Below are 17836 nucleotides of genomic sequence, written 5' to 3' on the forward strand. Positions count from 1 at the left end.
ACACCACTGAAACAAACCAGCAATATCATAGTTTGTAAACCACTGTACCATCAACATCTGCCAATGACCTTATTCTTCAGGTTGCATCTTTTTTTCAACCACCCATTATAAAAACACAATGGCAAGACAGCCAAAATTACTGTAATAAGTATCATTTCACAACTGCAAACAGTGTTTGTCACTAATGGGGAAAAGCGGACACTTTAACAACTGTTCAACATTCTGTTCTGCACTACATCTAGAATGACAGTCATTAGCTACAATGTATTAAGTATTGCATTTGTAACAAATGATGTGCCTGAAATTCTGAAAGTCTTATTATATAAAAAAAAAGTTGAATTGCAAGTATTAAAATCTGATATAGTGCATCACTTCATCCTTTTTTTTTCAACCTAGTATAAAGGTATCAAAATCATAGAAAATGAAGGAACTTGAAATTGTACAGTTGCAGTTGTAAGATTAGACAAATCTCTACTTCATTAGTCTCAAGAGGTTCACATGTGAGTAAGATGCTAGATAAATACATGTGTGAAACAGCAAATAATTTGAATAAGTGTGACAATAAGTATCCGAAAAAAGGATCCATCTTTAATTCTGCTGGAAAACATAGTTGCTACTGGGACTTAGCAGCTCAAATTATAAGATAGTGTATCTTGTGATTTTTCATGGGCATGAGCCATTAGTACTTCAAATAAATTAAAACTTATTAGTTGATCACCTGTGACATTCCACACAGGGAGCCAACCAAGTATACTTTGTGAAATGGAGCTAAAGGGTGACAGATAATTGGACCAGGGAAGAGACACAAAATTCAGTATGCATTTTAAAGTCATACATGCTATACTAATTTTTATATTGATTCAACTAATTAAATAGCAAAATATGGGGCAATTTGGGAATTATAGAAGTCCAGTTGATTGGAGCATAGATATACAGGCTAAAGAGTTCAGAAATGCAGAACTAAGCTGCAGTGGGAAAGTGTAATTATAGCTGGTCAAGTTTATATAGGCAGCTTCCATCATAAACACTGATATAGGAATTTATATGATGGAAAAAGTTGAGACAAAGTGACAAAAACATTATAACCAGATGCAAGGTTCTGTAGACAGGAAGTTCATGCAGATTGAAGATTTTCCAAAAGATACATTAGGCCAAAATCAATGAATTTATACTTCCAGCTACAATGAAATTGAAAAAACGCATGAAATAATCTCCAAGTTGCAACATTTGATGACACCACCTAATTAGTGCCAAATATGCTGAATTTCTACAGGTAAGTCAGGTACATAGCTACTGACAAACTGGACAGAAAACTACCCAAAGTGAAACTGTTTTGACAAGTCTAAAATTATGAACAAAATTCCAACCTCTTGATAGGATTTCCAAATCAATTCTCTAGAGGATAATTACTTTGATATTCAAAACAAATATTTTTAGGTGGTGTGCCAGCACTGCACAAATAGGTGAGGGTGTTCCATGAAGCAGCAGCATATCAGTAAACAGCAAAATTCCCAATTACTTTTCTATCATTTAGAAAAAGAAAACTAATTTGAAGCTAGACACTACCAGAGTAGTTAGGAGAGGGGAGAAAGTCTGAGTGCACCTTGGATAAATTTACAAAATGCTAGACGCTTCAAAACAAGTTAAACTCCCAGCACCTTTGGCTAACAAATGATACTCATCTAAAAACAGGAAATAAATCAAAAAACAAACCCCAGAGACTTACCTTCGGTAACAATGGTCAAAGCATTCATTGCAGAAATGTTCCCCACAAGACAAGTGGTACCAGCGTGAAGTGTAACCATTTTTAGCACACCTAAAATTGACATCACAAAAAGGAATACAGACTAGTAACCATTCCAAACTTCAATGCACACAAGTTGTAAATGTTTGTCAGCTGTAATTCAGTTGGCAGCATTCTCTCCTTTGAGTGATAAGGTTGTGGGTGCGCTGCAATGTTGAAGGTGCTATCTTTCAGATGGGCAACATTAAATGAGGTTGGTAGGCAGTTTCAGTGATGCACTAGATAGGTCAGCTGAGGGACAACTAGGAAGCTGAAACTGCCAGGCTGGTTCAGTTGAGCAATGTAATACCAATAAAGTGGGTATGGTCCAATATAATTTTCAAAGTTTTCTTTCTAAGCATGTATCTGCAAACTGGAAATGAGGGAGGAATTTAATAAAATTACTTAATTGGAAAAAGGCTGGTAGACCATGTGTGGATTTATGGAAAATGTAAAGCAGTCTGAGTTGGCCAAGATGAAGATACAGGATTTTCTGGAACGACTGGAGGAATCTGTTTTCAGGTGATGTGACTACTCTTTCAGGTCTCATTAATGGGCCAAGCTGACTGATTAATCATTGATGGTGTCTGTGCATACTACCTGACTCATGCAGCAAATGACAAATCTGCCAGAGGATAACTCTGTTCCAATCTTTCGTCGCCAGTCACATCATCTTGATCACAGTGCAGCTACATGCCAGACCTCATTGAACATCGGTCCCTAAATTAGAGGTGTAGATCTTCAACAGTAACTGCTTGTCTCTGACCTAGCCTAAACTTAGGAGGTACTGTACTTTAGCTAGATGAGTATGTGTAATTCTGCCTGGTCTCCACAAACCTTTCCAGCAGCTCTCATCCTAGTCGAGATTGCAAGGTGCCCGCCCCCTCAATGTCCTAAATATGCAAGTCCAATGCCACAAACAAAATTTATTCTTGAACAACTGCTTAATCCAGGTTCTCAGGAGAGAGACTTTAACAGGAGAAAAACATGACTGGCAAGAAGCCAACTCCACAGCCAGAGTGTCAAGTTAGGTTAGGCCCTTTTTTTTTCCAAACGTGAACCTACATGCAAAATTAACTTCTCCCATTTTAATGTCTCCACAGTACACAACAGAACATATCTGCACAGCAAGTTACAAACGAACAACTTTGAGTTACTGTACATCAGTAATCATACACTTTGTAGGAAAAAGAGAGCAAATTAAGCTAGGGCATTTCACCTAGCTCCAAGTGGCAGACAACAAAACAGCACTGGCAAAGATTGCGATGCAGATCCCCTACTTGTTTCTAAACACAGAAAATAAATGGGGTCAGGGAAAGAAACATCTTTCTGGAAACAAGAACTAAAATATTTTCTCAAGTATTCAAAGTGGTCCTCACTTAAGCTCAACAAAACCACAAAGATAAAAATTTCACTTTACCTAAACTGAAATGAAAGTTTGTTGAAAGATTAATTTTCAACATAGCTGATAAAATAAGAGTTTTAAGATGCACCTTTGTTTAAAGACAATGGGACAGCAGCTAGTTTTGAATCTGAACATGAAAAGGAACCCATTATCTAAAGGTGAAAAAGATGTTTTAGAGACATCCAGTAAAAATGCTTCAAGTCTGCAGATAACACTCTGGTAGCATCATAAAATTATTTTCATCCTTTACAAACATACTGAACAGGAAAGGTGATGGGGTTAAAAATTCCTAAGATTATCTCGACGCTGAACATATAATTTAAACCATGCCAGAACTCTATCCCTACCTTGATTTGCAAAACACTTGTAAACGGTTTTCAATTCCAGAAGGATTATTAGCTGGTATAGTAATTAAGATGTCACCATTTGACCTATACATGAGTTTACAACAAAATACATACAAAAGCTTCAAGTAAACCCTGATCCAACAGCATAATTCCACTGAGCAAATAGGTCCTCTATTAAAAACTTAACATTTATAAATCCCATTTTTTTGAACCAATGCTATGAAATTATATTGATAGTTACAGTGGTCCTCCTAAACAGAGGTAAACAGATTCTAATTGAGCACCTGAATAATAATCCCATATGTACACTAGATTCTTTCAATAAATTTACAGTATTAACTCCACTTGCCTCTCTGCAGCACTTGCAAAGCACACAGGGTATGTTGCGCTACAGCCAGCTTTTTCACACTTCCTGTATTTCTTTTCACAACCTTCTTCCTCTTCCTCAGTTTCAAAAGTTTTCTTTTTGACCTTCATTATAACAAAATATGAAATGAACTTAGATATTAATGTAAGGCTGATCATGCAGCTCCACAAATGTATTCATTCTTGCATTGTTTTTCAAATTATACAAATGTAACTACAAACCATGATTTATTGAGGGTATTTACAAAAAATATTAAGCCAAATCTATCAATTGCTACAATCTTCTACAATCTTTAAAATACTATGGAACATGTAACATATATACTGTAGAGGGGTTTACTACAGCTATCATCCATCTGCAAAGACATCCATTTGCATCTCTCCAAGGCTGGGGATTGCAAATAGAACAATGGCAAATGGCATCTTTAACAGAATAACATTTTGTGCAATTACAACAAATTCATAAGAGGCTATTTGCAGCCTTGCAGGACTACAGTGATTATCGTTCACTACACATCTATATGAAACATATCAACTTAAAGAGTGCATTTCAGCCTAAATATTGTATTCCATAAGAGAAAAATTATACACAAGCACATTTATAACTTTAAAAAAGCAGTACTTTATATTTCTTTAATGTGATATTGAATGTTCTTATAAAGATTCTTAAAACATCATTATACATTAAAGCATCTATTGCTGGCTACTTACCAACAACTTTTCTTTTCTAAAAAAAAACCTTAGTAACAAGATATATTAATACAAGAGGCAGTGTGGCGGGCATCTGATTTCAAGTTTGGTCTGCGAGTGAACCCCATTTGAATTGAAAAAGTAAATGGAAAACCAGTGAATATTGGTTTTAATAGCACTGTACAACACCTGTCTTCCAGATGATCTCAAGGGCGGATTGTTATCCATTGGTGCTTCAAAAATAGTTGGCCTTTTCTTTGCTCTCACCCGTCCACTCATGGCATCTACAAATAATCAATATATGTGCGCATATGGTTACCAAACTTAGAGAAATGAGGCCTTATTGTATAAACTGATCATTTCTGACTACACCTCCACAGAAACTACATCAGGAAGACTTGAGCTTTCAATCAACATTTTCTCAGTTACTGATTAGTGAAATGAGGGCAACCATTTTGAACCTGGTTATAAAACAAACCACAAATGTAAGTTGCCTGAAATTGCTGAAGCTGTACCTCAAATTTTTGGTGATGTAATTGAGCAGAAAATGTTGGGACAAAGAAAAGATTTCAGGTAACATAATTGGAGAAACATGAAAGTAGTAATTAAATTGCAGGGAAGATTAGAGATTTAACAGAGGAGAAAGAAAATTAACTGGACACTTATGACAGGCAAAACTATTACCTACATCAGACAAAGACATGACCAGATACTTGAAGTACACCTAGTTCAACTATGGCATCTGGAACTTCTTTGCAATTGTTTGTTCTTGTGTCTGCTGCCTGACCAAAAAGCAATCACACTGAAAAATAAATTACTCAATCGTTCATTGAATTTGCCTCCACTTTGCTGACTCCGAATAAGCCTCTTCCACTTCCAAATAACAAAGTCAGGAACCAATAAATACTGTCATCTTGATGTATGAATATGACAGCTGGCCCATCAACCACAATTTTTATATAGCGCATAGTAAAACATCCCCAGGAGCTTCACAGAAGTGTACTTTTTTTTAAAAATTGCGCCAAGTCAGAGAAAGCGATGTTAGCGCAGAAGACCAAAAGCTTGGTTAAAGTTCTTGAGGAGTACCTAATGAGAAGTGGAAGGATTTGGGGAGGAAATTCCAGAGTTTAGGACTCGGATGGCGAAAGGCACAGCCGCCAATGATGAAGAGAGTGAGCGATGCATATGAGGCCAGAGTTGGAGGAATGCAAAGTTGTCAGAGGTCTGGAGGAGGTTACAGGTATCCTGATCTATGAAAGGATTTTAAAATACGAATAAGAATTTTAAACTTGAGGTTTTGGCAGACAGTGCGCCAATGTGTACAGTGATGATGGGGGAACAGGACTTGGTTAGGATATGGCAGCAGAGTTTTGGATGAATTCTGATTTATGGAAGCCAGTCAGGAAAGCATTGGAATAAGAGAGTTTGAAGGTAATAAGAACATAGATGAAGGTTTCAGCAACAGATGGGTTGAGACAGGGGCAGAGACAGACAATAGTATGGAGCTGATGGAAGTAGACAGCCCTGGTGATGGAAAGGATAGAAGATCAGAAGCTCAGCTCAGGGTCAAGTAGGAGGCCAAGTTTGTGAACAGTCAGGTTCAACCTGAGACAATGACCACGGAAGGGAACAGAGTTTGTTGCAGGGGTGAAAACAATGACTTTGGTGCTCCCACTAATTAATTGGAGAAAATTTTGCTTTAACCAGGTCTGGATATCAGACAAGCACAGAGTAGGAGGAGGGACCCAGAGATGTAGTGGCGAGGTAGAGCTGGGTGTGATCAGCGCATATGTGGAACCTGACTGTGTCTCTTTTGGATAATTTGGCTGAAAGGCAAGTCATACATCCAGTTATGTTGCAACAGAGCATCCCGATCCAAAATGCTCCTGACCAACCAGCAGCTACATAATCTTTTGGTACAAGCAAGAAAAATAGTGAACTTAGGGGGAAAACAACTGGGAAATCTCTCTCCCTCCCCAACAGTTAAGTGAAACAAGTTACAGGAGACCATATTGACCATGAGACACAAAAGTCATCACCAAATCCACATTTTCTATGCAATTACAATCAGCCATACTCAGGAATTCAGCCAGCTCCCTTTTGAATACTTGCCGTGAATCCACATTCATGAGCAGGCAATTTATTCTAAAAGTTCGGTGATTCACTTCAAAACGAAAAACATAACATCTAATCTAAATGTTTATATGCATACATCTCCTGCTTCTATTTAACCTATGTGCAAATCTATCCACATGGACACAGTCTAGTCCCTAAAGCATGGCGACCCGACGACGTGTCGGGTTTGGGTCGGGTCGGGTTGGACACAGTGCTGCCTTGCTCAGGGAGGGAACTTGCGCATGATTCTGCAGGAATAGCCTGCTGCCGGAACAGAGGATCACAACATTTGGACAAGGTATGTTTGATATAATTAACTTTATTATGGTAGTCGGGTCGGGCGCGGAAAAAAAAAAAAAAATCAAAGGACTAGGACCTGGGTCAGGTTCGGGTTGGATGTGGTCGGGTCGGGTGTCAATTTCATACCCGAGCAGGCCTTTACTAGTCCCTGAGACAGAGGTCCCAGCCTATCATGTTAATTCAAGTCTTTTAAACCATAGTCCCCTGAAACAGTTCCATGGCCTTTACATCAGTCATCCTGTTAGGGGACTAAAACTAGACAAAGTATTCTAGACAATAAATAACAGTACAATCCCCTTGTATTATTAGGTCAGGGTACAATCCTCTTACCTTAGGATCAGGATCCAGTTCCCTCTCTCCTTAGGTAAAGGGATTGATCAACTTCAGTGATAGAGTGTGCAGGAAAGTGAGCAAGTCCATGAGTTTCAATGAATAAATGTTAGTGAAAGAATGCCTGGAAGTGAGAGAGAGTGAGTGTGAAAGCAAGTGAGTACAAGAGTAAAAGTGGTGAGTTACTCAGTAAGGAGAGGGAGTAAGAAAGTGAAGAGTGCGAGAGACAGAGAGAGGAAGAGTGCAAGTGTGAGGAAAATGAGACCAGGACACGAGGAATAACTCCCTTGATCATCTTCAATGCAGTGGCATGGGATCCTTAACATCCACCTGAGGAGGCAGACAGGGCGTCCTCAGTTTAATGTCTCATTCCAAAGACAGCACGTTCAACAGTGCAGCATTCTTTTTGTGCTCAAGCCTCTGGAGTGGGACTTCAACCCACACATTCTGACTCAGAGCAAGAATGCTCCAACTGTGTCAGAAAGCTAGTTTCTAAGCTGCCATAATGAAATAACATTGAATGTGTCTCAAGACCTTTATAATCAATATCATTTACTTCCATTTCCTTTCACTTATCAGTTTGTCACCTATTTTTATATTACCAACTGCAGATATGCCTTTCCATGATTGCATGTGTACAAATTTTACACCACATCAAGTAGTTGGTATCACGGTCCAGTAAACAAAGGGGTCCTAAAGTGAATCATTGTACAGGGCCGCCACAGCGCAAATACCAATCCTGTCTATTTGCTTTTGCTATAGCCTTATTGGTCGTGAACCTTTCAAGGCTCATGTACCATAACACCCAAGTCTCTTTTCTGCTCAACAGACTTGAGTTTGGAATCCTGCATCATATACACATGTTGGTATTAGCCCTACCCAGATGCAAACACTATATTTGTATTATTTGTCATCTGCCAGATGTGGTCCCTAATTTCCCCACTGTATCTGGATCTGAATGTATAAGTTTTTCTTCTCATCCAAGGTTCTGACACTCAGACAAATATATATCAGAGACAAACTGGCAGATTCTTCCCATCCCACCCAACACTTTCATCCAGCAATGTGTCTTTGTATACCACCTTTAATGTTATTAAACATCCCGACACAGTGGTGCAGTGGTTAGCACTGCAGCCTCACAGCTCCAGCGACCTGGGTTCAGTTCTGGGTACTGCCTGTGCGGAGTTTGCAAGTTCTCCCTGTGTCTGCGTGGGTTTCCGCCGGGTGCTCCAGTTTCCTCCCACAGCCAAAGACTTGTAGGTTGATAGGTAAATCGGCCATTGTAAATTGCTCCTAGTGTAGGTAGGTGGTAGGATAATGGTGGGGATGTGGTAGAGAACATGGGGTTCATGTAGGATTAGTATAAATGGGTGGTTGTTGGTCAGCACAGACTCGGTGGGCCGAAGGGCCTGTTTCAGTGCTGTATCTCTAAATAAATAAATAAATCCCGAGGTCCTTCACAGGAGCGTAATAAATCAAAGTTCGGCACCAAACCGCATTGCCGCTATTAGCACAGATGGCCAAAAGCCTGGTCAGAGGCAGGCATTAAGGAGTGTCTTATAAAAAAAGAGAGGTATTGAGGTGCAGAGGTTTAAGGAGGAAATTCCAGATCTATGTAGCTGAAGGCATGGCTCCCAATAGTGGAGCATTAAAATCAGGGATTCTCAAGAGGCCAGAATTAGATGAGTGGAGATATCTTGGAGGGTTGTGGGACTGGAGGACATAACAGCAATGAGAGTTGAGGCCATGGAGGGATTTGAAAACAAGGAGAATTTTAACATTAAGTCATTACTTAACCAGGAGCCAAGGTAAGTCATTGAGCACACAAGAGATAGGTGAATGCAAGTTAGGACATGAGCAGCAGAGCTCTGGTTGACATCAAGTTTACTGAAGAACATGGGAGGCTGGCCTGGAATGCGTGGAATTGTCAAGTCTAGAGTTAACAAAGGCAAAGAAGAGGGCTTCAACAGCAGATGAGCTGAAGAAGGGACAGAGCAGGACGGATGTTCCAGAGGTGGAAATAGACAGTCTTAGTGATTACACAGACATGTGACCAAAAACTCGTCCTGGAGTCAAATATGACACCAAGGTTGCAAACAGTCTGCTACAGCCTCAGACAGACAGTTACCAAGGAGAAGGATTAAGTTGGTGGATAGGGAACAGAGTTTGTGGCGAGGATTGAAGACAGCTGTTCTGATCTTTCCCATATTTAGTTGGAAGAAATTCCAGCTCGTCCAGTACTGGATATCAGACAAGCAGTCTGACAACTTGGAGTCAAGTGGAGGGGTCAAGAGAGGTAGTGGTGGTGGTGGGGGTGAAGTCTGAGGTGATGCATTTTGGGAGGACTAACAAGGCAAGGGAATATACAATGGATGGTAGGACCCTAGAAAGTACAAAAAGTCAGAGGGATCTTGGTGTACTTGTCCACAGATCACTTAAGGCAGCAGCACAGGTAGATAAGGTGGTTAGGAAGGCATATGGGATACTTGCCTTTATTAGCCGAGGCACAGAATATAAGAGCAGGAAGGCTATGATGGAGCTGTATAAAACGCTAGTTAGGCCACAGCTGGAGTACTGTGTACAGTTCTGGTCACCACACTGTAGGAAGGATGTGATTGCACTGGAGAGGGTGCAGAGCAGATTCACCAGGACGTTGCCTGGGCTGGAGCATTTCAGCTATGAAGAGAGACTGGATAGGCTAGGGTTGTTTTCCTTAGAACAGAGAAGGCTGAAGGGGGGAACATGACTGAGGTACACAAAATTATGAGGAGCATTGATAGGATAGATAGGAAGAAACATTTTGCCTTGACGGAGGGGTCAATAACCAGGGGGCACAGATTTAAGTTAAGGGGCAGGAGGTTTAGAGGGGATTTGAGGAAAAAAAATTTCACCCAGAGGGTGATTGGAATCTGGAACACACTGCCTGAAGAGGTGGTAGAGGTAGGAAACCTCACAACATTCAAGTATTTAGATGAGCACTTGAAATGCCATAGCATACAAGGCTACGGGTCAAGTGCTGGAAAATGGGATTAGAATAGTTAGGTGCTTGATGGCTGGCATGGACACGATGGGTTGAAGGGCCTGTTTCTGTGCTGTATAATTCTATGACATGTGGAAACTGATCTGTTTTCAGCTGCTGCTGCCAAGAGGTAGCAGAAAGATGAGAAACAGCAGGGAGCAAAGGATAGATGCTTGAGGGGCACCAGAGGGAATAGTGCGCAAGTGGGATTAAAAACATTGCAGGTGATTCTCTGGCTATGATTAGGTAATTAAGAAAGTAACCACACAAGTGCAATCCCATCCCAGGAGGAGGATAGTGTGGTCAACTGTGACAGGCACAGAAGGACAAAGAGGGATAGATTACTTATCCTATGTGACTGAGACAGTCATTTGTGACTTTGATAAGAGAAGTTATCAGTAGTACTGTAGCAGTGCAGAAACCTGATTGAAGGGATTCAAACATGCAGTTCCGGGAACAAGAAACATGGATTTAGGAGGCGACAACTCATTCAAGGACTGAATGCTGACAATCTATATTAATCATTAACGGCACAATGATCAATTCCTGCAGTAATCCACCAGCAACCGAACTTCACGCAGAACACTAATTAACAACCCTCTTGCTTATGAGTATGCAGCCAATTCTTTATCCAATCCAGGATCTTTCTTTCAATCCCACAGGATTAAGTTGTGCGTCATGTAGCATCTCGTCAAAATTTTATTGAAAATCCACTTCTACATTGTCAGTTGGGCTACCTGCATCCCCCAATCTGGCAACTTCCTCAAAAAAATTCAATCAGGCTGGTGAGACAGGACCATCCTTTCCAGGAACCCTGTTGAGTCTCTAAATTACCCCTTCTTTGTCCAGGAGTTCATGAACAGTATCCCTAATGACCTCTTCCAGCAAGTTGCCTGTAACAGAAGTCAGGCTAATAGGCCTAAAATTACCCAGATCTTACTTGTGGCCTTTTTTGACCACTGCTACAACAGCAGTTTTTCTCTGGTCATGGAAACAATCCCTGACTGTAGCAAGCTGTTAAAATGTACAAGTTAGGGGTCACTTAGCACAACATTCATTTCTTTGAGCACCATGGGGTGCCATCAGCACCAGAGAGACCGCCATTTTTCTTTATGCATTGATATTGCACTCCACCCCACTCCAGCTCAGAAAGCATACAGCAATATGTTCCAAGTGTACAAACAATGCTGATCTCTAACCAAGTAGTTGGAAGTTCGAGTGACTCAAATAGATAATGACCTCCAATTTTCCTCCCTCCAAAAAAACAGTTGTCCAAACAGCATCAACTGGGATCAGGAAGTCAACCACCATATTGGAATGTTTCCGGCTGCATGTATTCTAGTCTTAAGATATGCTTAAATAATGCATACAAAACATAACATGGGGTTCACCAGCAAAAAATGTACAATTAATTGTTTATTACAAAATGTCATTTTAAACACCATATACCTCAAAAAAATCAAAAATATACAAACCAATTATGATCATTTGTTCAAAATGATACACCATACCCTATTCACTTAAATTATCCTAAGATAGACTAGGATAGTAATAGTGTAAATAGTGTAGAGGGGCAAGAGTCTCTAGAGTGCGTTCAAGAGAATTTTCCACATCAGTAGATTTCCAGTCAAATGAGGAAAGTGGCATTGCTGGATCTGGTTCTGGGGAATGAGGTGGGTCAAGTGATAATTGGGGAACATTTAGGGGGCAGTGACCAAAGCATCATAATATCTCGGTTGGCTATGGAAAAGTACAAGGAGCAATCCAGAGATATTTAATTGGGGAAGGCCAACTTCAGATCTGGCACAAAAGAATTGGAATCAAAAGTTTGGAAGGCAAAAATGTAACTGATTAATGGGCAGCTTTTAAAAGAGGAGATAGCTCGGGTATGATCAAGGTACAGTCCCACGATGAAGAAAGGTAGGGCAAACAGATCCAGAGCTCCCTGGATGATGAGAGAGATGGAGAGTAAGATGAAGCAGAAAAAGGGTGCATATAACAGATGTCAGGTGAATAATACAATTCAGAACCGGCTGAATATAGAAGGTTCAGAGCGGAAGTGAAAAAAAGAAAGAAGCAAAGAGAGAGTATAAGAGACTCACAGCTAACATAAAAGGGAACCTAAAAGTTTTCTATAGGATCAATAATAAAAGGGTAATAAAGGAGGAGTGAGTCCGATTAAAGACCAAAAACTGGATTTACGCATGGAGGCAAAGGGCATGACTGAGGTACTAAATGAGTACTCTCATGCCCTGTCAAGATATATATTCCTGTCTTTAAAGATATGAACTTTATTCAAAAGTAGACACTTCGTTTACTTTTTTTTTTAAAGGAGACAATTTCAATGCGCTGCAAGATGGCCACGAAGGTCAGATGACCTGGTCTGTGTATTCAAACTGTCTCAAAAGGGCAAAAGGATACATTCCAGGTGTCAACTACACCCATCCTAGAACAAATCAAGAAACATTCCCGAATTGAATGGTTTTATGCTGAGACAAAGAAGGTGTGAAGTAGACACATCATAACGGAATAGTACTCATTCAAACATGAATAGATAGCCATGGATTCCATATGTGGTTCATTGTGTGGTCACACAAGAGGAGAAGCCCATGTGTCAACTAACAGACTCTAAACTGATGAATCTTTGACCTTAAAAGGCAACCTTTAGGAGGCAGGGAGAGACAGAGAGCTGAAAGTGACCACTACCTTCATTCAGTCTGAAATCTTAACCACCAGAAATCTACAACATCTCAACAAGTTCATGACTACAAACAACCTTTAAAAACAATTATCCTACTTAGAAGATGCAACAGGTTTACCCATAAACCACAAACATATACCACAAACATATGCCACACCTTGAACACTTACCTTTTACCTTCTATCTATCTTCCCTTGAGAGTGCATGTGAGTGAATGTGTACATAGGTGGTGTTGCAAACATTTCAGGAAATGAAAATTGTTCAATAAATAGTTAATCCTCTGTTTTAAAACTACAAGAAAGCCTGTCATTTGTCTGTTCATTTTAATCTAAAAACACTTAGGACTAACTCATCATTTTAAACAAACCATAACTGCAGTCAGTTGCGAGGTGAACAGTAGGAACCATCCACACCCCTTCCACCCATCCATTACAGTGTTTTGCATCTGTCTTTACCAAGGAACAAGATGCTGCCCAAGTCATAGTCAAAGAGGAGGTGGTGAGACACTAGATGGGCTAAAAATTGATGAAGAGGTATTCGATAGGCTGTCTATACTTAAAGTTGATAAGTCACCAGGATGAGATGCATCCAAGGAGACTTAGGAAAAGGAGGGTGTAAATGGAGGAGGCACTGGCCATAATGTTCCAATCCTCCATCGATACAAGGGTGGTGCCAGGGGGCTGGAGAATTGTGTGTTGTATTCTGTCCAATTCTGAGCATCACACTTTAGGAAGGATGTTAGGGCATCAGAGAAAGTGCGGAAAAAATTCACGAGAGTTACGTGGATAGCTTTGAGAAGTTGGATCTGTTTGCCTTGGAGAAAAGGACATTTAATATAGAGATGTTCAAAATCCTGGAGGGGGCTGGGCAAAAGTAGAAAGGGAGAAACTGCTCCCATTGGCCAATGGATCCAGAACCAAAGGACACTGATGTAAGGTGATTGGCAAAAGAAGCAACAGTGACCTGACAAAAAACCTTTTTGATGCAGTGAGTGGTTCAGATCTGTAATGAACTGTCTCAGAGTATGGTGGAGGCAGATTCAATCGAGGTCTTCAAAAAGAGAACTGGATAATTATCTTGAGAGAAAAAATGCAGGGCTATGGGGAAAAGGCAGGGGTGTGGGTCCAATTAATAAATCTGGAATTAAAAAGCTAGTCTAGTGTGACCATGAAGCCATGGTCGATTGTTGTAAAAACCCATCTGGTTCACTAATGTCCTTTAGGGAAGGAAATCTGGTGTCCTTATCTGGTCTGGCCTACATGTGACTCCATATCCACAGCAATGTGGTTGACTCTTACAATGCCCTCTGAAATGGCCACTCAGTTCAAAGGCAATTAGGGATGGGCAATAAATGCTGGCCTATCCAGTGACGCCCACATCCCATGAACAAGTAAAAAAAGTGAGTTGCTCTTGCAGAGAGCAGGCTGAATGATTGCAGCACAAAAAGCGGCCATTCTATGATTTAATTTTTTTTGAAGTTTTTTCCAGAATATTTCAGCTTCTACTTTCACCTCATGTGTATGTCCCAATCTTAAATTTACTCCGAGTAAAGAAAAATGTAAAAGTGATTTTATTTTAGCGCTTTTCGTTTCCTGTTTGGGAGCCTGTGCAATGTGATTGGCTGCTTGGACAGCTTGATGAGATCACTGCAGGAATCCCTAGTAAAGAACACTGCAATCAGTTGCAATGCCACTGCAGGGTGATAAGAGTTACATTTCTTGCCAGATCTCTCAACGAGGCTTAAATCAAGGTCAATGGCAAGCACCCTTGCTTTCCTGCTGACTGCAATCTCAGGTCTAAAGTTTACATTGAAGGTTGAACAAATTGATGCCAAAAAGTCTACTGTCAATTGTATTTGGATTGTATTGACCTGTTTTACTGTTATATTTTAGAACATTACAGCGCAGTACAGGCCCTTCGGCCCTCGATGTTGCGCCGACCTGTGAAACCATCTGACCTACAACTATATTTAGAATTTTAGAACTATGTTTTCAATAATTTTTAAAAGTCTGAATGTTGAGGATTGCTAGTGCTGTGTTTTACCTATCTGGTCTTATTGTGATTGTGTTATTGTATATTTCACTTGAGCTGTAAGGTTAATTGAAATCTCAATGTTATTTTAAAAAATAAGCAAGTTTATAAAGCACTGTCATTGGTGAAACTGACTCTGGCGTTTTAAGGATATTTATTTTTACCCAGAACACCACAATCTCATTGCTTCAGCTGGAGGTATTCTGCTGAAACATTTATCTTTGCTTCAAAGATTGTTGTTACTTTAAAACGAAGTTAATTCTTTTGGAGAATAAAATTATTTTCATTCATTTAAAAGTAAGTTAGGTTCAGTGATTGCATTTTCAAGTCAATATCGCAACATTGCCAGACTGCCAGTGCTATTATACAATAGCAATTGCGGGTGGCGCAGTGGTTAGCACCGCAGCCTCACAGCTCCAGTGACCTGGGTACTGCCTGTGTGGAGTTTGCAAGTTCTCCCTGTGACCGTGTGGGTTTCCGCCGGGTGCTCCGGTTTCCTCCCATAGCTAAAGACTTGCAGGTTGATAGGTACATTGGCCATTGTAAATTGCCCCTGGTGTAGGTAGGTGGTAGGAGAATTGAGGGAAGATGGGGATTAATGTAGGTTTAGTATAAATGGGTGGTTGATGGTCGGCACAGGGTGGGCTGAAAGGCCTGTTTCAATGCTGTACCTCTCTGACTCTATGCCTATGACAAGCCCACTGGCAATGGAGTGAAAACTGAGTTAATTGCAGGAAAATGGCGATCACCTTTGCTGTCAATGAGGATGGAGCTATTATAAATACCTTGGCTCATATTTTGTGGTCTGTGGCAAAGGAATAGCACCCACCATTCATTACACTTAATAGCTACTCACAGACTGTACGTGAGCTTTTAAGTGGCAACTCAGGGTTATTAGAGATTGTTTTGTTTGACACCCTCCACAGGGGATCTGTAACTTGTGTAAGCAGGGTAAGCAACAGCGTGTCTCTTCAACCAGATTGAAGAATTCTCACTGAGCCATGCAGAGTCTAAGCCAGGAAATATAAATTAAAATATTTAATTCAATGTAAGCGCATGTACAGAAAGCAAAATAAAGAAAGGGAAAGATGAGGGAAGAAAGAAAGCAGGAAAAGAGAGAGGCAAGAGACAGAAAAAGTTAAAAAAGTATTTGAATTTTTTCTTAAATTAAGCTTTCAACAATAATTAAATTCTGAAGCAATGAGACACCACACTTCCAACAGTAAATTTTCTATGCTAGAGAGGTTGTTTAGCATTTAAGAGCGATGTTGCCGTTAAAAATTCAATTATACCCAAGTGCACCAGCCCTAACTTCTTCTGGCTGTTTAGTAGGTAATAATGGACAAGTATTACAACTACATGTCCTTCCTGTATTTTAATCGTGAATCTCTCAACAAGGTTATGATGTAGTGAATTTTCTGGACAAGCAGAGTAAATCAAACAGCAACTTCCTGATATCTGTGTTTCACCAGAAGTTGCTGTCCGATTTACTCCATAATAATGATCGCAACATCAACCATATTTAATCACAAAATATGGGTCATAAGAACACATGATAAGAAACAGGAGGAGTAGTCCATTGGACCCCTTGAGCCTGCTCCACCATTCAATAAGATCATGGCTGATCTGACTGTGGTCTTAATTCCACTTCCCTGCAAGGCCCCATAATCTTCGACTCCCAGGTCAATTATAAATTTAAATAAAAGCAAAATACTGCAGATGCTGAAAGTCTGAAATAAAAACAAGAAATGCTAGAAATACTCAGCAGGTCTGGCAGCATCTGTGGAGAGAGGAGTTAACGTTTCAGGTCAATGACCCTTCTTCAGAACAATCAACCATGAGGCAAAACATCCTCTCAGCATCTGCCCTGTCAACCCCCGAGAACCTTTTTTTAATTCAATCTTTCATGGGATGTGGGCATCACTGGCAGGGCCAGCATTTGTTGCCCATCCCTAATTACCCTTGGGGTAGTCTTATGACCAAGGTAGGAGGAGTGCACGGTCTTTTCTAGTTCCACTTCGCCACAGGTCACTTTTTTTAAAAATGTTTAATGTATATGCAGTCAATCATATACCTTACCCTTTATCCCAGAATAAAATACACCAACCTGGCTTTTTTTTTTAAATAAAAAAAAATCAGATTTTTTTTATAAAACAAGACTTAACCAGTAACAAGGCAAAGCAGTAACACAGATTGAAATATTAAAGTCCTCTTTTAAAATTCCCCACACACAAACATTGAAAAAAATACAGAAATTCTTTCTGCAGAGATGTTACAAAAAAAGGACAAAAAGAATACTTGGCCAAATACTTGCTAATTCTTGAAGAAAAAAAAAGATATGAAAAGATGTCAGTTGTTTCTTTTTAGTTTGACGTCCCAAATATATGCAGATGGCTGTCACTGGGATCTTTCTTGAGCAGTTCTTTTCAGACAACATCGAGGATCAGTTTGGCAGGCTTTCCTGGAGAAATGCAGCATTAGGAGTTTCTGGCAGGCTTCTCAGGAGAAATGCATCAGTTTCTCTATTTCCTATACTTGATTCTCAAGAAGTTCTCAAAGAGATGGAAGAGGGTGAGCTGATCGTGCCTTCTCTTGACTGGTTTTCTCCAACTATCTTCAAAACAGTTCACACCTCAACACACTGTCCAAAGCAAAACCAAAAACAATATCTCAAGAGTCAAGCATCCTGACCTCTATATATCTTAACCCATCAGTTCCTTGTAAACATCTTCTCCAGGTCACCAAGGTT

At 40.0% G+C, this 17836-nt stretch overlaps 1 protein-coding gene across 1 annotated transcript in view; it reads right to left on the reverse strand.

Annotated features, from left to right (window-relative positions):
• The window catches only part of LOC137383825 (lysine-specific histone demethylase 2), a 207112-nt gene that overhangs the window by 186606 nt on the left and 2670 nt on the right, over positions 1-17836 (reverse strand). The window contains 3 exon segments of the mRNA XM_068057097.1: positions 1727-1816; positions 3885-4006; positions 4781-4875. Coding sequence (XP_067913198.1) covers positions 1727-1816; positions 3885-4006; positions 4781-4875 — 307 coding nt within the window.

The sequence above is a fragment of the Heterodontus francisci genome, chromosome 2 (genome assembly GCF_036365525.1).
Source record: "Heterodontus francisci isolate sHetFra1 chromosome 2, sHetFra1.hap1, whole genome shotgun sequence".
Classification (NCBI taxonomy): domain Eukaryota; kingdom Metazoa; phylum Chordata; class Chondrichthyes; order Heterodontiformes; family Heterodontidae; genus Heterodontus; species Heterodontus francisci.